Source organism: Physella acuta, unplaced genomic scaffold (genome assembly GCF_028476545.2).
Source record: "Physella acuta isolate Inbredline_101_S28 unplaced genomic scaffold, ASM2847654v3 ptg001117l, whole genome shotgun sequence".
Classification (NCBI taxonomy): domain Eukaryota; kingdom Metazoa; phylum Mollusca; class Gastropoda; family Physidae; genus Physella; species Physella acuta.
The window spans coordinates 9,895-30,231 of NW_026732634.1; the positions used below are offsets into that span (position 1 = coordinate 9,895).

Consider the following 20,337-nt stretch of genomic DNA (forward strand, 5'->3'; position numbering starts at 1 on the left):
CATTTAAGGTTGAAACTGTTTTTAAAGCAGAAGTAAAAAATTTAAATGTCTTATAAAAGTTATCTAAATACAATGATGGCTTGAGAATAAAAAAGGACTCAGAGGTGCAAAATTACCCAAACTGTGATGGATCCATTAAAACAAGTCATTAACTTAAGAATTAATTACTAAGAGAAGAAAGGGCTAAAACATTGTAATGTATCAAAAAGTATTCACTACTTTTAAACCAAACACTCAGGTATTTTTTAATTCAGAGATTTAAAGGTTGTCAAATCACACCCAAAAAAATAATCATATGTAAGTGAACTACATATTAAAGCCTTTATAGTTAGCTGGTTAGAAAATTTGAATGACGAATATAATTAAATAAAGGACTGTTTCAACACTTAAATAAAGGAAAGGACCCCACTTTACAGAAATTTTTTAAAAATTATTGGACATAAAATATGAAGAAAATTTCATATAAACATTTCCTTTACTTTTTAAAATATATTTCACACCAATTTTAATCATCATAGGGCAAAATAATAAAAATTTAAGTTACAATTTCAGTTTTATTTAGTTAGAGTATAAAACAAGAATTAATTTCTGTTTTTTTTTAAAACTAATGGAACTAGTGAATGTGAGAAATGCTTAACTCCAGATCCAAACAATGCTTGAGATAGTTATACCCATACAAGAGAAAGAGAGAGGGAGAGAAATTTAATCATCTACAAAATATTGTGGTGGAAACGTGGTTGAAATTTTACAAAATAAGTCTTATAAAGCAATTTCAATCAGAATCACAGGATGTTATCAATTACAGAGATAAATAAGTTTCAAAGTACTAATCGATCAAAATCACGGAAATCTCGCCCACTGAGCATCACAGAACTTCGACATTTGATTGTAAATACCTATATCAACATTGCTACATTAAAAAATATTTAAAACCCGGATTTTCAATGTATGCATGGCCAGCCATGAAGACATACAAAATGTGTAAGTAAAGCTGTAATATCAATTTGCATTTATTGTATCGAGAATTGTAAAGAAATATTTTTAAGGATCTTATTATTTTATTCATTTTCAAATGCAACTTATGCTGTTGTTGAATTAATTTTAAAGTGTAGGGCATTTAAAAAAAAAAAAAATAGCCTTTTAAAATTTTAAAAGGTTACATTATAAACTGACTTGTAAATTGAAATTTTGCTGAGCTATCTTGAGAGCGATACACCTAGGAAGGATGTACAACATTTCTATAAGTTCAGAACTTTTCAACTTCAACACTATAAAACTTTTCTTTTATGTTTAATAACTAAACTTATTAATTACAAACAGAAAAAAGTTTACAAATGTTTAATAAATGAAAGCATCTTTTTTTTACCCATGAATTTATGAAGCATTAAGACAATATAATGCTGTATGTATCTAATCATAATTACCTAGTTGTAGTTCTTGTTAAATTTATTATTATGAAAAAAATCAAAGTAAAAAAACTACTTCCAAAGTTTACTAAATTAGAATTTTCTATTAAAGCTACACAATATTTAAAAGCTTACATCTAGCAAGCTTATTAAATGCCTAGAACAGTTACAAAATTCTGAAATTTAAAGTAAAGACTAAGTTGCGACTTTGTAAAGATAATTTGAATATAAAAATTTACAATAAAGTTGTGCATGATTTCCAAAGCAAAACAACCTAACCAAAATTACAAGTATTGTAATGAATAAAACATTACACATCTAATGTCAATCGTTTGTAATAAAAAAAAAAGCACATCAAATTTAAATATTGATTTATAACAAAAAGAAAAAAATTAAAATAAGATGGATTAAAGAAAATATTTAACGACACAGGAACAATTATATCAATAGTAAAAATGCTGAGACAAGCTGGTACATTAAGAGGATGACTAAGACAAATTTATATAGGTAGTGTAGTAGACAAAAATCAATATATAACAGTTTCTTGTTTCAAAGAGTTAATTATCTTTTGTTTTATTGTATATTTTTAACAAGCAACAAACAAGGTCCATTTTGAAGTATGAATCAGAAAAAAAAGATGGTTAACGAGTACAAGATGCTGACAACATGCAAACCAGTGAGGTGTAGATCAGATCTTACAACAGACCTGGCCATTCATGCAAGTTAACAGACGACTTCATCCACACATTTTATGACTTTACATATAAAGTAATCAAACATTTACTATAGCAAAACATATGACACTGGATGCACACACCAACCTGAATTAATTTTATCTAAGCTTATTAAATTTTTAAAGGATGCAATATCCACCATGATCTGGTAAGGGGTGATAGCAATATCTTTGAAAATTGATTTTTAAAAATAGCAATAAGGAACAGTTACTACCATTTGTCTCAGGCTCACTTAATCTTACATTGCTAGACTTTCTGGCTTTTATTTATTTCAAGCAATCAGTTTTCAGGCTGCTAGTTTTCATGCAATGAACCTTTCAGTGTTTTGCTTTAATGTGATCAACAGACCTAGCATATATCTACCTATCATTACAGTTCCATATATTTAAAACACTTTTTACAAACTATCTTTTATTTCAGGATGTATACCAAGCATGTATATAATATTAATAGTCAATAATAAAGTGTTAATTATTTGTAGCTTTAAAATACTACCATTTATAAATTACCTGTAATATTGGTTATATGCCTACACTGAATTTGAGAAAATACACTTTAAATATAAAATGATATAATACAGTGGCTTAGTAAGGTATAATGTTTAAATTGTTTTATTAAATACAACACATAAATTTATTCTCTTTGATTATAAAACGACACAAATTTTTAAATTGTCAAAGTGGAACATCTTTCAAGACAATGACACAACTGAAACACAAGCCTGAACTAGATGAAATATATCCAAGTGCTTTGCATACATATACAATAATAATTATTAGAAATATACACAATTTTTTTTGGAGACATCATATTTGAACAAAAACAGATTGCTAGAAAAGGAATATTAAAACGCAATTAGGTGCGGCAGAAGGGAATCAATTTCTTATAACAATTGGAATAAAAAAAACAGTTTTAAATTTTGTAAAGGGGAAATATGACCTTGCTGACAATAACTGTGTTTTTATTAAATTACTCAATTGTGCATATCAATTGATGAAATCTATCATGTATTTAAATTACTTCATTCAAAAAGCATTTCTTTACCAACAAAACAGAACACAATTACAGCTTTTTAAAAAAAAGACATTTTTTACACAGTTTACGAAAAACAAAATTCAGCACAAAAGCATGTTATTTTAAAAGAATAGAAATTTAACAAACAAAAGAGAAGGGGGAGAATTAAAATTTAACATGTTGGTTACATGTAAGTGAAATATTAATTATCACAAGAATTGGAAGGGTATTATGTACAATTATTAAAAAAGTGCAATTATGTATAAGGAAATTAGAAAAAAAAACAATTCAAACATGCATGAGAAGTTAATAAATAAAAAATGCATGAACATTCATAGTAATAAGTTTATTATTGTTGAAAATGTTTCAAAGTTTGAAAAGTCTGTTGCAAGTTAACACATCATATTAATAAAAATACATTTCAGGCTTCTATATATATAAGTATTTTGTTTGTTGTCTATTGGTACAACTTTTGTGGTTTAAATATAACATCTATACCAAAAAAAGCCAGTGTAAATATCTGTGTAAAGGGGAGGGCTTTGGTTGATTAGTCTCAGGTGAACCATTAAAGGGGTAGGGTTTAACAATTTAGTCACACAAAATGTAATTTGTTGCAGATTTTAACTTTATAACTGCTATATAAGATCAAATATGCTTATTTTCTCCTTAATTCTTGATAACATATTTTTGTATTTACCTCAAAGTTTTAAAAAATTTGTCTGAATGTGTTTGTTTTTGCTTAGCTTTCAGTTAACATCCAAACACCTGGTGAGTACAGCATTAAAAATTAACAATAACAAAATTTAACTAACATTATCATGTTTTTAAAAAATAGCTGGCCTAGTTTAGCCAACATAGCAAAATCTTATTAATGAATTGTACATCAAGTGTTGGAATAAATTTTTTAAGATGAAATTCAAATCAGTTATGTATAGATTCAAATGCTTTGGCCTACAAATAGACATAAATATTTATTTATAAATAAACCAGACTACTTGATTATCTCAGTAATATTAATGTTACATCCTTTTCTTTTTATATTAAACTTGAATGTATCAGTTGATACAAAAAATCCCCCCCCCCCTATTTCTTATTATCATTAGTTATAAAATGAACAATTTACTTATCTATTTAAGATTTTTGAAGTCCTATTTAGTCATTTTTAGAATGGTTTAAAAAGAAATATAGAGCTTGTTAAGCATCTGTTTCTTATTCCAAAATTATTAAAAAGTTGGAAAAAAACCCATTCAATATTCTTCATCACAGAACAATCCATTTCCATACTGCAATAAGTTTAAAAAAATCCAAATCACAATATTTTATAACTAGGAAAAAAAATGTAATCAGTTCGGCTACACATTAGATTACAGGTACTAAAGGTAAAATTCATGGTAGTTAGACTATGCTCTTATTTCAAACTAATGTAAATCTATCTCATGAATAGTATTCTTGCAGTATGGAATACTTTACAGGACAGCTTACAAACAGGACAACCCATAGGCAGTACAGCCAATAGACTGAACATGAGTTCACATAAAAGATTATTCATTCACTACTCACTTTGGCTAGTTTGTATAAGTAAAAAAAAATGTAAAAGTAGCAAAGTGTAATGCATCGGTGAAATACTTAAACATTTTTGTGACTGACAGCAATGATGGATAGGAAGTCAACTAAATTCAAAAGCAACATCAACAAATTGGTATTTTCAAACAGATAAACTATTCATTGATTTACAAAACCGTGCAGTTTGATAGTAAAAGGAAATTACAAATAAAGTCTATTTATAAGAACCAGTGCTGCAAGAAATGACAAGGACTCAATCTCACAAAAAAACCATTTGGTGTTTTATAGAGCATGATGGTTAATGAGGGGAGGGAAGAATGGTTAAATATCCACATGTATCAACACCAGTCATCATCGTCTTCATCTGAGTCCTCTTGAAGCGCTGTGTGGCTGTCGCTCCTCATTTCATATTTCTCTGGCTTACGTCCCTTGTGCTTGAAACCGTTTGGTAGAATTCCTCCCCTTGATCTGCTCCCGCGTGCAGGGCTCCCCTCTTGTTGGCTGGCTGCCATAAATCTGTGGTCTTGTCGTCCACTCTCAGCGGCTCGTGGGTCAGGCGACCTGGATGACGGTCGAGGAGACGGCCGAGGCAAGGACCGTGAGTCTCTACCCCCTTCATTAGAACCCCAGTTCGAATCATCTCGGGGGTAACTACTAGTTCTGTGCGCGCCCGGGAGGGTGCTAGACCTTGAAGGGTCAGAACTTTTATTCAAATTGTTTCTTTCTGTAGGACTATATGGCTCAGGTCTGCCTAGCCTCCCTGGTGGAGGGGCGTGGCGGTGATGCTTAGGAAGGGGTGATGCAGCAGCAATGGAGGATGTGGCTGAAACAGGGATGTTGAGTTTAGGAACACGTGTCGGTGATGCGTTTAGTCTGGGGAAGTTTATATTCCCTCGACCAGGGGGCGAGACAGCGCCACGGACAGGCAGGGTATCTTTGGTTGCTATGTTGTCTCGGTAACGAGGCTCCGACAGGTTGAGAGAAACTGGCTTGGCCGGCGACGTCGTCGTCGTGCTTCCACTGCTGCTGTTCGATGACGGTGCCATCGGTAGTCGCCGGTGTGCCCGGTTCGACATTGGTGGGCTGGCAGCCGCCATTGAGGGCGACGGGGATCTGGAGCGTTGAACAAGACTGGTCGATCCACTTCTAGGCGGGGGAGAGGCTGTCAGATTGGGAGAGGGGCTCCGGGATCTGGTCTCCAGAGAGGTTGACCGGTAGAAGCCAGATTCACCTCCTATCCTGACACGAGGCTGAGCTGGACTGGGCAGAGGTGACCCCAGGACAGGAGACTGAGCCTGCAATGGTGGCCTTGACCTCTGCCTAGATCTACCTCTGAAGGTTGGAGACGATGACGTTATACTGTCTTCTGTTTTCATACCTGTAAGAAAAGAAAGTTTGCAATGAATCCTTCATAACCTACTTTTGAGTGTTAAAAGTTTTTATTGCAATACATCATGTTATTAAACTGAAACAAAAAATTAAATTTATTAAAATAATTGTAAATGTTACACAAAATTAAAGAAGCTTACTTCCTTTACTGCAGGTAGTTTTCTTTTATAGTTTTTTTTAACATCCCAATACATCATAAAAAAATAAACATTAATGAATATTTTAATATATGTGTGTTAAAAAAATCACAATAAAAAGTAATGAAAAGATGTTAATGGATTTTAAATAAAAATGTAATACAAACCATATCTCTTTTGTCTATCCTGGTCTGCAATAGTGTGAGCTTGCTCACAGAGATTAGCTACAGCAGAAGCAAAACCAACATCAAACCTACGAGGTGAGGGCGACCGTCTGGAGGGTATAGGGGACGCCCTGGGGGAGCTGAAGGGGCTCTGTGCCCCCAGGGGTGACCTCGGAGACAGTGGTGTTTGTGGCAGGGAGGGTGATCTTGCACCAGCTCTGTCACCCCGGCCTGTCAGTGCTGAAGCATGCTCCGGTCTAAGTCCTCCAGAAAAATCAGTGCTGGGCTGAATAAAGAATGAACATAGAATCAAATTTTGAATAGAGGCCTACACTATAGGGGATGCATTGCTATGTAAACATTTTATTAAATATACATAAATTATAAAAAAAATCACTTCAAAAATTGCTAGGGAATCAATGTTTAAATTCAGAATTATTCATAAAAATCTGTACTGGTTATCAAAATTATTAATTTGTAAAAATGTGAAACTGAAAAAAAAGTTTGAAATATTAATGATTTTTTAAAGTATTTAAAAATCTTTTTCTGTGTTATCTTCTCCTGTGTAGTTAGGTCTCTAAGGTTGACAAAAAAAGTATTTAAATAATATGAAAGCAAATAATGGATAAACTGAAAATTTTTAAGCACCCTTAAATATAAAGATATGATGGTACCATTTGAATATACAGTAATTAACCAAGTACCATTCAGATATGAAGCTATGAACAAGTAGATATATAGCAATAAACCAATCCTGTTTCAAAATACATCTATGAACTCGTACCATTTAAAAATTAATTTATAAACTGGCACATTCACATATGAAGTGTCACAACTTAAAGTTATTCACCTCACATAAAACCTGCGCAATTTAAATTAAGTAAAAAAAAATTAGCTCATCAAGAATAATTGCATAAGTTCTATACATTCGACTTGACTTAACCTTAAACTGTAAAACTGTCTCTATTAGCAAGTTAAAAAGCACGTTGGAAGAAAAAAAAGCAAGGACAAGAGCCAAAAACATAATTAAAACAAATTTTACTGAATAATTAATATAAGGATACACTTGTTTCTTAGTTTTTGTCTAGTTTAATTAAAAAAAAAACTGCAGCCTCAGGCGCGCTGTAGTGTTTAGCAGTACTGATTGTACTCCATCTTTGTTCTTAAAGTGTTTAGCACTTTACTCCAAAACACTTTTAACCCTATGGCAACTAAATTACAGATGGGCTACAACTCGGTCTTCAGCTATGAGTGAAGTAAATTGGCTTTTGGAGTGGAGATATATTACAGTAGACCAGATGCTGTGCTTTTTATGGAAGAAATAGTTTTGGAATAACAAAAGATTATTAATGTAAAATTTGTATAAATTTATTTTTGAGATTTAGATGTAGACATTTTTAAGAAAAAATAAGAAGTATTTAAGCAAAGAAAATCATACAGATTCTATGACTGAAATAATTTCATTTTAGGCAAGTTAAAATTATTGAGTTGATTTTAGGAATAGAATATGGCAATAAATAATCAGTCTACTTTTTATTTTGTGTTCTGAATGCCCTAATAGCAATGTTAAAATCAAATTTAAAAAACCAAATAGACAACATTGGCTTAGTGACAACAAAAAGAGAGATCTCTTTTTCAAGTGAATTTTGTACAGTGGTAGTTTTTTTTTTCTGAGAAAATTTGATCCTGCTTGACTCTGGTTTAATTTTTATTGGGGCAACACATTTTTGCTAATTTACTTTTAAGAAAAGAGTCATCTTCCCTCAAATCATGTAGGTAATCCACTAGTTTTTTAAAATTATGTTATGAAAATGGTAAAAAAAAAAAATCAATGTAAATATGTATACTTTGAATTCTTTTTTTCTATACTAAAATTATAATATCAGCCATAGAATTTCATAAAATATTGAAATTCAAGTTTTTCCCTTTATAATCTATATTATATTCTTTTAAAGAAATTTCCAAACTAAGTAACAATTTAAAAAGGTAAGACTTTTTAATGTCCTTTGTTTATTCTTATTATAATAGACAGAAAAGTCTGATTTAATTTCAATGAGTTTAAAATTTAACCTTGTTCATGCAGACACTGAAATATGGCAGCACATAAAACACAAAAAATTGTGTCTTAAATTATACATAAGTATTTTAAATGTATGTCTGAACCCAAAATTTATATTTAGGGAGAATATTAAGCAATTTATATTATTCATAAATTAATCTCTATTGGCAAAAAAATAAATAAAATATTTTTTGTAGGATTTGAAATATACTTTTGAAAAATTAAAAAAATTAAGCCTTGAATAAGTAATTTTCTGAATCAGTCTTACAATACCTCAATAATATTGAGAAGTATTCAGAAAGAAAGTTTACCAAAAACTTTTGATAAAAAATTTACTAAACAATAATGTAAAGTTGGATGTTTAGCTGTAATCGTTAAGACAATAACAAACATCCAACAAATAAAACAGTAAGGCTCCAAAACTCATCAAGAAATGTTCAGCAGACATTAAAAAACCCACATTGTTACTGTTAAATAAATAAAGATTTTACAAAATGTTTTACCATATTTCAAGGGTACAATTAGTACAAAAATGGAGGAGAATTTTTGGGAAATTTTATTAGAGAAAATAAGTTGTTAAAAGTATTTTAGTATATAACCATAATCAATAAATTTGGTTAGTTAACTTCATAACTCAAGGTATGTATTGAAGACAAAGGAACATTTTTATTTTAGAAATCATATTGTTGATTGATATTCACATGCTATTGCAGCAATATTTTTTTGTAGCATGCTCTCCACCATAAACACATATATCTATAAATATATAACATACCATTATAAAAATATGATATTTTCTTTTTTAATTAATTAATTGAAATATGCCAATAAAATAATCTCAAATACTTGGACAGGAAAACATAATCAGTTAGCTGCAAAATGAAGCTCGAAAGATTTACCAAGAGAGTACATTTCTTATGCTTTTGTGTTTTAAAAACAATATTCGTTTTAACAAGACAAATGCAAATTTTTTTACAACAACTTCAGGACATTTAACATTTCATGCCTTCACTTTACAATGGCTTAGATATTGACAGTTATTTTGTTCAGTTTCTTTTTCAATTTAGACTTACCTAAAAGTTATGAAATTGTAAAATAAAAAGTGAAAGACAATTTCCCATAAGTATATGAAACAAACATTTCATTATAGTAAGAGTTGAATCTGACAACAACTGGCTTCAAAATGTATCACATTTGCATACATTAAAATAGAACCAATTAACGAGCTTAGACAGGAGATGAAGGACCAACAACAAACACGAGGGTGGGGTCAACCACGGCCACTATAAAACTCAACCAATCACCTCGTTCAGTTTGGACAACGATGCTGTGATTTCATTGGCTGCTTGAGCTATGAGTGAATGTTCACTGCCATTCACATTTTGTGTTGAGACACTTGGGATGTCTTTAAGCTCCATACTCTGAATGATATAAATTGAATGGCAATGGCTCTGAGCTTAGTGAGGTCGTTATTAGTTTTTACTCAAGGCAATTTCTTCCTCAGTTTGTTCAGTATCGGAAAACACACAAGCCCCCAAGTGTTTCATATGATTTTTACTTTCTCGGACACGAAGTATAGAGGAAGTATGGTTTATTAAGAAAATAAAGAATCTTTATTTTGTTTTAATGAACAACAATTTTTTTTTATGTTACTGCAGGGAAGCATCATTCATATTTTAGAAAACGTTAAAAAAATTTAAAGGGATCAAAATGTGTGCATTGAATTGGAAATAGAAAACAATAGGGCTAACCAGGAGCAAAAGCAAGCAACCTATCGCTTAAAAAAAAAGACTTTTTTAAACAGTTTTTAAAGTAGTTTGAAATTCAAACTCATCCTATTTTTGAACACCCCATTTTAACATCTCTAGTAAATGAATAAGTAATGAATATTAATAATATAACAAAATTTTAAAAGCAATTTTGTAATAGAGCCACACCATACCAGATGGTAAGAGGAAAAGGTTAAGTTAAAAAATAAACCATCACCTTAGGATAGAGGTGGGAGTAGTTTCTCAAACAACTAAATTAAATTTTTAAACTTTCTTTTGGAACTCTTATTAAACTGTTCTAATTCATTAGGGGAACTTTTAAAAATCTTTTTTTTTTAAATTTCATATATAATCTTAAACACGAGAACATGGTTGCAGAGTTTCAGAAGAACAAAGAATAAAATAAAATAAATTTAATTTGAATTTAATTTAAATTAATTATTTGAGAAACTTTTCCTTAAGCTGTGTTAAAAAAAGAACCTTGATCCCGGGAAAGATCTGAAAAATGCTACCTTGTTACAAAAAGGTATAGGTGTACGAGAGCTGGGCAACTCATCCGGAGTAAATGACTTATTGATATATCCACGAAACCGGGGACTGTAATGTGCCTAGCATTCATAAATATCAATGAAAGAAACATTTATTTTTACACAACGCTTTTCAACTTGAATTATTTAAACTCTATTGAAAATCTACGAGTAAATCACAATGTTCCTCCATGTGTTGAACAAAATTAAAATATTCTTTCAAAAGCATAATAGTGCCTGTTGACATATGTCAAAACAGTTTTAAACTGTTGTTTCAGAAGAAAAAAATTTGAATTCAATGCATTTGAAAAGAATTTCCAAGATGCAAATATTAGAAAAAGAAGCCCAATTGTAAAATTTCTATCTTAAACACATGCTGTAAATGTAACCTTGAACATACACAAAAGTTTTATGATGTTGCTTACTTATAATATATAGAAAATATATTTGATTTTTAAAAATTGAATTAAAAAGTTATGCTTGATATGAAATTATATCAGCATTTATTAAATAGTAATAACCTAAAACTATTATTTTAAATAAAAATTAAACTTTGGTACACTAATAATAAATGAATATTTTGAATTGTTCTATAATAGCTGTCTAGTTAAAATTCTGGATTAAAGTTTGGTTTAAGATTAGAAGTAGAAATCTATGTTTTTCATCTTATAATTTTACAGTGTAGAAAGTAAATTAATCAATAAACAATACGAATCACATGGTTTTTTAAAATATTGGTACTTTGGCTAGTAAATGACATTGTAAACACAGACTGAATGATGTACTTTCAAGTCAAAATGTAGTTTGACTGATGAGTGAAGGACAGATTTAAATAATTAAAAAAATCTTTTTGTTGGGTTGTTCAATAAATGTGCATCAAAAAAAAAAATCAAAATTAAAAAAAATCTGATCAATGATTTTTTCTTTGAGAATTTTTTGTAATTCATTGTCAAACAAGCCCAATAATTTTACTGGGAAAAAAATCATATGCTGTTAGAAAAAAAAGTGAAGATGTCTTAACAAGAAAAGGTGAAATGATAATGTGAACTATATAAAAAATATGATTTCAGTTATTTCCAAAACAAATATGACAAAATACTACACAATAGGCCATAGATCATTACAAAATATATTTATATCCAACTTCATTTTCAAAATTTCATTTTCTGTATAATAATTTCTACAAAGGTCTGATCTATGAAACTACTGCTTGATATGAGTGCAATGCTAACAATTTATCCAATGCAAAAGGCCATAAGTCGTAACCAAAACATAATTATATTTCAACTTAAATTTCACAATTTCATTTTTCATAAATCTTTTTATAAAGTTCTCGGGGAAATTTGAAACTGAAATCATATGGTCATATCAGAAACCTAGGAGAATAAAAAAAATCAAGGTTAGGGCTGACAAACAAGTTACTGACCTGCGTATTAGAGTTATCCCCTGGGTCACCTCCCTTCCTTCTTTTGCTGCTATTCCTCCTAAGAAAACTGAAAGAACGAGGTTGGTTCCAGTCATCTCCCTTGTCAATACTTTAGACAGCAAAAGGTGCCAGACAACATCCAAATACGATGCAATGAAATACGGCATACGTGGTACAACATCAAGTTATAGTACATCAGAGCATGTCATATGGTTGGTGACATCGGGTTGTAACAACATCCAGATTTGGAAGAAATTTTTATAAAAAAAAGTGGAAGCATGGGTAAGTAACACAGATATAGCAGACAATGTAGAGGTTATTTTTTTTTAAATTGTGACATTTAAAAAAAAAAAACATGAAAAAATGTATTGCTTTTTTGTTTCAGCAAAAGTGCAATCTAAAATATATTATGAAGTTCTCACAGGAAAATAAAGTATTAGTTTATAATGTAGTTTACAAGTTGAAGAATCTTACAGACACAAATAGCAGCAAAGTGGATACACATTTGCATTTATAGCAAAAGCTTAGAAGGGGGAAACTGAGCAGCTTTAAACTTTAAAATTTTTATTCTCAAAAAAAAAAAAAAAACCTAACATCTTAGTTTAATTTGTGAGACTTTCATATGGTATTACAGATCATGTATTTGTTAAAACAAAAATTAATATTTTTTTAAAATTAATTAAATTGGTTTAGATTTTAAATGCCAAATATTACTTGAGAGGTGACAATGCTAAAACAAAGCTGAATCAGTGTAACTAAAACTAAAAAGATTACCTAATCTTAAAACTTAGTTAATCTATAAAACATGGCTTAAACATTTTAATTAACTGTGCATTGAAGGGAGGCAATTGGGTCTGAGGATTCACAACAATAAATGCAGTTTTATCTAGTGATTTGAATAAATGTTTTCCCAGATAAAATCCAAATAAACAAATGTATTATGCTGAAAAATTTTTAAATTAAAAAAAAAAATGTGAAATTTAATTTAGACTTCTAAATAAACAAATATATCAATATTTGGTCTTCAGACCAGTTAGGAAATACAACTTTACATTATGATTAATAAATGTTAAGCATGTTGTTACACATTTGTTTTGTAATATATAAATATCTATACAAATGTATATATATTTCATATATGTGTATAATATATATATAGTTTATATATGTACACACATTATACTTTTCACTGTAAGCTGGATACAACATAAAAAGTGCACTGATTCACAGAAGCATAAAATTACGGTATTCAACATCTTAACTTAAGCTAAAAGAAAGGTCTTGGTTTTATATATATATATATATATATATATATATATATATATATATATATATATATGAGTGTGTTTGTATGTATAAATATATAAATAAAACTATATAGGCCTACTCCAAAATATACAATTTAAAATGTTATTAACTCTAGAAAATTGGAGTGTTATGATTTATTTAAAACTTATTACTTTAACATAAAGTATACACAACAGAAAATGTGGATTTATTGAAAAAAAAGGCTATGGTTAAGTATTTTTATATTAATTACTTTGAAGTTTAATATTCTCTTAATGTTTATTAAATACGAATGTTTCTAAATAATCAAGAATGTACCCAAATTTTCTAGAATCAAATTGGATCAATGATAACCATTAGGTGTTTAATTTCCCAATATAACTTTTTGGCAAACAACTGTATTACTACGCTAAATTTAAAGGATATAATTTTCTACTGTTTGAGATCAGTGCTTAGTTACCAACTAGTGACCAATATGGTACTAAGAAACAACTTTAAACTCAGGGTACTTAAAATGTCTATGGTAGGTAAAAATTGTAAAACACATGCTAGAAATCAAAAGCATACCTTTGTCCTCCGCTAGTGCCACCCCCTCCACTGCCCATCCCACCACCTCCACCAGCTCCACCGCCACCTCCTCCTCCACCCCCTCCACCACCACCATCATTGTCATCAGAATGTTCAGAGTCCAGAGACTGGCTTGACCTGGCCGAGGATGTTCTCATTCCACCCATCAGCCGTCTGAATAAAGATGGTCGCTGAAATCATAAAAACATTTCTCGTAAGAATAATATAAACTTGAGAAATCAAGTCTTTCAAATTTAAAAAACATAAAAAAATATAAAGAAACAAAAAAAAAATTAACAAAAATGCTCAGCTAAACATTCAATTTACTTTAAGCTTAAAGAGAATGTAAAATTATTCAAATGCTTAGTTATAATAAAAGATGCGACTTTGACAAATTTGTTAGCATAGGCCAATATAAAGTTATAACATATAATAATAGCATACAGCATTACAAAAAAAGGATAATTGAAATGTTTGCACAGAATAAGATTTATAAAATTAGGTAATATTTTAAATATGATTACACAGAACAAAAGCTAACGATTTCTTAAAATTAATTTTTTTGGGCAAATCTTTATTTTCAATTACATATAATGTCTTGCAATTTTTTTTCCACAAAAGGAACCTTCAATCAAAAATAAAATTTGAGATTGAATGGCTTAGTACTTAATTGCTTTTTTAATTTATTTTTTTGAAATCACAAAAAGTCTTAATCAAGTATTAATAATTTAATCAAGCGCAGTGTTCTTATTCTTATTCTTGAAGTTTTGTTCTGTGAAATATGAAACCAATATAGAAAAAATTACCACAACTTATAGATGTAATATTATAAAAGTAAGTATAGTAAGATTTTCTTTAATTAAATTACAACACTAATAGTTAGTAGTACCCTACAAGACAAATGTTTAATCGTCAGCCAAAAGCATTCAAAAATGACAAAGAACACAGAGTGAAGCAACAAGCTTAATTAAGAATCAAAAGTAGTGTACCATTTAAGCAGTGCTATAAGCATTAATAAAGATAAATGTAGAAATGTGCTTGTGAATACATATAATATGTGTATAGCCTATATCTTATACCATCACCAAATGACTATATTTTATAATAATTTAAAATACTCTGTCCAGCCTACTTGAAATTCCTATTACTAGCAATTGAACCCTTAATCTTTTATATACACATATATTTACACCACATATATAATTGTGATTTTAGTTTAAAAAGCCAATCTCCATAAAAAGAAACAAATTATAGATTGCATAAAATGTTTTCACTATAGTCATTGGGCAATATTTTCTATATATGGATCGGCTAATGTTGAATTCCTGTTTATTATTTAGATTTAAAGTTCTCCTTTTACTCAATTAGATTTAATGGCTTTTCCTTATGTCTAACACATATAAATGTATACAAATACAAAATGTATACAAGTCACACTTAAATATATACAGAGACACAAGGAATACAGGTAAATGCATTTAATAAAAGAGGAAAAATTTTTAAATGTAGTTTAAGATAGTCTATAGGAAATATTATTTTTACATGCAATTTTCATGCTTAGAAAATTTTTTAACAGGTTATATTGTGCTGTGCAGATTTTCTAGAGTTGCTTTCAATCTCTGTGTCTTAAGTTATCAAGAAAATTAAAGTTGAGAGATTCATTCTGTTACAGACCTTTCATGCAAACTTCAATATACAAAACAAATAAAACATTTCAAGGACAAAATTTACAAAATTATTCACAGTAAATTTAAAAAAAAAAAATGTTTTAAATATAATTTTTTTTAGAGACAATAATTTAAAAAATTAACAATCAATAGCCTAAAGAAATTAAAATGCTAGTAATAATTTTTTTGGGTGACTAATTCTTTGCTTAAGATAAAACATAGCTAAACATGCATGTGACATTAAAATGACACTTTTAACAAAAAATACAAAGAATTTTTTAATAAGCTGTATTACCCAAGGCAAGCTAAATTAGTGATAAGCTAATAAATGTTATGTTTAATAAACAAGTTAAAAATTATCTCATGCTGAAGAAAATAAGTTTCTACATAATTTATTTTCAAAAATAAAATTGTGAAAAAAAAAACATTTTAAAAATGAAGAGAAGAATTTCAAGACATTAATTTAAAAGTGTAGCATTCACTTATTCGACCTGTGTAGTGAATGTAATACACCATGCTACGGCGGCTATAATTTAGAAAAAAAAACAAACTAAAACAAAAATATAATAACTTTTCAGAAATGAAATCTTATACAAGGATTCCAAACAAGCAACTCCTGTTAAAATAAAAAGACAAAACCATGCTTGAAACAAAACAAAACATCTGGGTTTTTCCCCAAGTCTTACGCCAAAGGTGCTCTGTAGTGAGGTGTAACATGCCGTGATGAGAAGATCAAATTGTAAGTAACAACCAATATGGTGAAATATTTTAAGACATCTAATTGATGCCGATGTGCTTTTTATATTAGAACAATTGTAAATTTAGGAAAGGAAACTAATATAATAAAATCATAAAAAAATAAATGAAACAAAAATATTCCCAAGATCAATTAAATATAAAGAAACCAAGCCATCTAAATGAAGAATGTCATCTTTAGTGTTCTGAAATGTCAATTTTGCTTCTTTTAAATGTTACCTTTTCGTGATGGTTCTGAGAGGAAAATATAAAAAAACAGACAAGCGTCTTATAATTGCATGTGGAAGGTTTCATGTGTAATGCAAATTTTGCAATGCAATATGACTCATGACAAAAAAATTGAATATAAAACACATGCTACAAGGTACAACCATTCAAACTCTCAAATACTGTTAACAATGTAAATCAACCATCCACAAAATTTGGGAAAATAGTTCATATCATTTCATGACAATCTCAGCCAAGAAAATGCATAATGTAAAACATTGCATACAAGTAAAAAATAATTGCTACAACTGTAATGTTTTTAAAATAGCAATATAACCTGCAACAGCACTATGGCAACTGTTTTAAAATTAAAATTACTTTTGCATTTAACTACAAGTTGCTTAAATGTAAAAAACAATAAATTTCTAAGAATATTTCAAGAAACATAAATTTGAAAATGAAGTTTATTGCAATTCTAAGACTAGTGTGTTTGAAAGGAAACAGTCGTAATCATAATTCTACAAATACGAGTCTGTGGTCAGCACCATGCCTTGCAGCTGTATTAGCCCTTAACAAGCCAGCTGTTTATCAGAGCTGGATGGACCATAAACAGCTTAAATTATGTTTTAAATATCAAAATGTAGCACAGCATTCTACATTTGAACAACTTTAACTTCCTTAAATATATACACTTTTATAAAAATAAAAACAGTAGTTTAGAGAACTAATTTTGTAAAAATAATTTAAAAAATTGAAACATTTAGAAGTTTGAAAAAAGAGATCAATTTCTTCTCATCCAATCAGAAACAAAAACAGTTTTTCAATTATATAAATATTTTTTGAAAGGGTAAAATATTTTCTAGATGAAATGAAAAGAGGCTTCAAAATTAAAAAAAGATTTGCTATTATAAAGTATGTAGAAAAGGGTTTTATTTTTAATAATTTTTTTATACATATAAGAGTTTTTTTTTTGCTATTTGATAAAATAGTTTTTTCAGTTTTCTTTTAACTACTATATTTAGGTCTTTAATATATTTTATTCTAACAGTGACTATCTAGTGATCTACTGGAAATTAGGCTAAAACTCTCTAATTTAAATATTCAATTTGCTTTATAGAATGTTGAATACATTGATTCTAACCATACTAATAACTAATTTAGATTATGCATAATGCACCTTGGTAAAAAGGAATTTACAAATTAAAATGGTTTCATTTCTACAAGAGTTCTGATTTATTTATTTACCTTGTTCAGGTGGGGGCCCTGTAGGTAGGTATATTTTTACTTATGATTTTACAGAAACAGAGGGTTCAAAAAATTACATGGCTTACAACAAAGAGTTGAACAGTTTATATGAAAAATTGAGTTACCTAAAGAGTGCAAATAAAAAAAATAAGTATTTTTCATTCAGATAGTGAAAATTGTGAATTATTTGCCTTTAAAAAAGAACAATTGAGTGTAATATTAAAAAAAGAAAAGAAAATGTATTAAATAATAAATTAGGAAAAAAAAGTTAAGTATTTTGTAAACAATTTTTCAATTAAGTAATTTTATATGAATTTTCTAAAATCAAGGCCACTTTCACCATATTACTGAAATAATTTACCAAAAGATAAATGTTAAATAAAAACGAATTATGTTTTACTTAAATAGAAATACGTAAGACATGGAATACACAGGGAATCGACACTGAAAGCATAGACTATGTTTTGTACAGTGATGACGAGAAAAAAGTTCATGCAACTTTCTGTTTTTAAATCACATTTAACAGGCTAACACTTTTGAAGTGAGCGCCATCTGAGTATATTATGAAATAATAAGTGTCATGTGAGAAGAAATGTTTGTCAGCAAGTGAGAGTACACTTTCCAGGCTAGCTTTTATTCTTCGAACAAGTTAAATTATCTGTACATTTACCCATTTCTCTGATGTAGGTTAGTAGCCATTGTATCATTGCACAAAATATTTTCAATAACAAACTTAGCATTATTACTCTGTAGTCTTTGGAGTAAGTAGTTTGCTAGAAATGAATATTAGAAAAATTAAAAAATAGCTTGTGAAATGCCAGGCAAGAGATACTCACCATTTTAAAGTTGTTGGAGGCATTCTGGCTTGCTTTGTATGCTTTCCAGTTCTCAGAGATCAGCAAACCTGCATAGATTTTTCCTACAGACATTTTCCCCTCATCCAGTTCTGTAAAAGAAATTGAAAAAAAAAAATTTAAAACCATAATAATTCAATCACACGTCTGCCTTAACAAAGTGTGAAAACAAAATTTCCTAAAAAATTTTTTTTACAAAAAAAAAATATTCAAGGACATCATTAAATTCAATTTAAGCTTGACAAATACAAAAAACTCTGCTTAGCATTTAAAAAAAATTGACAACTTGTATGATTAACTGTAGTGACCAGAGGTCAGTGTGATGTTTGAACAACAGAGAAACTTACCATCACTTGGTGGCATTAGAAGGTCCATCATTTTTTTGCCGTGAACTGGCCAAAGTTTGCGAATTCCCTCTCTCATCTCTTCATCCCTTCTGTCCATTATTTCAGCTGTAAAATTTACAAAAATTCACTTTCACAATTTATTTAGTAGCTTAGTCCTTTGTGAAAAATATTTTTTTGTGTAAATCTTTTTCAAGTTTTATTTAAAAAATATATTATTATCTATGGAAAGAAAAGTAATCTAAGTACCAATATAAGTTTTTTCTATCAGAAGAATCAATTTTAACTTTGTGTTATCCTAAAAAAGGGTGGTATCTCCAATACAACCTGTCAGTTTATGGGATACACTTTAAATATGGAAGGTTAGGTAGAAGTGGGTCAGTAGGTAAAAGAGATTGGGGGGGGGGGGGGTTCAGAATGTCAAGGAGTAATGTAGTATTTTACTTCCCTATCAGATTAGATGGTCGAAAGGATGGGTGGAGCAGATGTTATCGGGATTTCTCCAAGTATTTTAAAGAGATTGTGTGGTCATCCCCTACCCAGCAGCTTTTCCCCAACATATTAGGGGAACTCTGTGATGTCCTGTGGGCTTGAATTAACAAGCTTATTCTTCTTCTTCTTCTTCGTTCTTAATTGTTAGTGTTGAAGGGGATCGAGATTTATCTGCGAGTGGGTTTGAACTCGAGACTTTGTTCGAATTTATCAACCATGAGCTTTTTGCCGACTCGACCACGCCTCCAACACAATTAAGCGTTACGTGTCAACTGGTTATGCGCCATTGAGGCCATTGACTCCGATTTCAGCCTGCTTTTTTTTTGGATTTGCTTCCATAGCCTTTGTCCAACCAAGAACAAACTACAAGGCAGCAGTTGTTTAATTTTGGAGTTGTCTCTCCTAGAAGAGTGGCTGTCCCCAGCTAACGAGCGTCATCTGCCCGAGGGTTCGAACTCGAGACTTTTCGGTTTAGCAACCATGAGCTTTACCGACTCGACCACGCCGAACCCTATTAACAAGCTGAACTCGAGACTTGTGTGAGCACACATTTCTCAATGTCATTATCTCTTACACATTTTGAAAATGAAGCTAAATTAATAATTGAATTACCTGGCCCCATTTTGATAATTAGACACTCTCTAATTAGTGCAAATAATGTTGTTGTAAAATGGACTGTTCCATCTTCTGCTACTGGCATATTCATTCGAATAAGTTTCTGGTGAAATAA

General features: G+C 29.7%; 1 protein-coding gene across 1 annotated transcript in view; it reads right to left on the reverse strand.

The window, feature by feature from the left end:
- Nucleotides 1-2,185: 2,185 nt before the first annotated feature.
- Nucleotides 2,186-20,337, reverse strand: part of LOC131955943 (voltage-dependent calcium channel type A subunit alpha-1) — a gene marked incomplete at its 5' end in the record, with an annotated part of 65,548 nt that continues 47,396 nt past the window's right edge. The window contains 9 exons of the mRNA XM_059320263.1: nucleotides 2,186-6,095; nucleotides 6,411-6,693; nucleotides 9,771-9,887; nucleotides 12,189-12,297; nucleotides 14,043-14,233; nucleotides 16,685-16,699; nucleotides 18,754-18,863; nucleotides 19,119-19,223; nucleotides 20,220-20,325. Coding sequence (XP_059176246.1) covers nucleotides 5,056-6,095; nucleotides 6,411-6,693; nucleotides 9,771-9,887; nucleotides 12,189-12,297; nucleotides 14,043-14,233; nucleotides 16,685-16,699; nucleotides 18,754-18,863; nucleotides 19,119-19,223; nucleotides 20,220-20,325 — 2,076 coding nt within the window. The remainder of the gene's footprint in view (nucleotides 6,096-6,410; nucleotides 6,694-9,770; nucleotides 9,888-12,188; nucleotides 12,298-14,042; nucleotides 14,234-16,684; nucleotides 16,700-18,753; nucleotides 18,864-19,118; nucleotides 19,224-20,219; nucleotides 20,326-20,337) is intronic.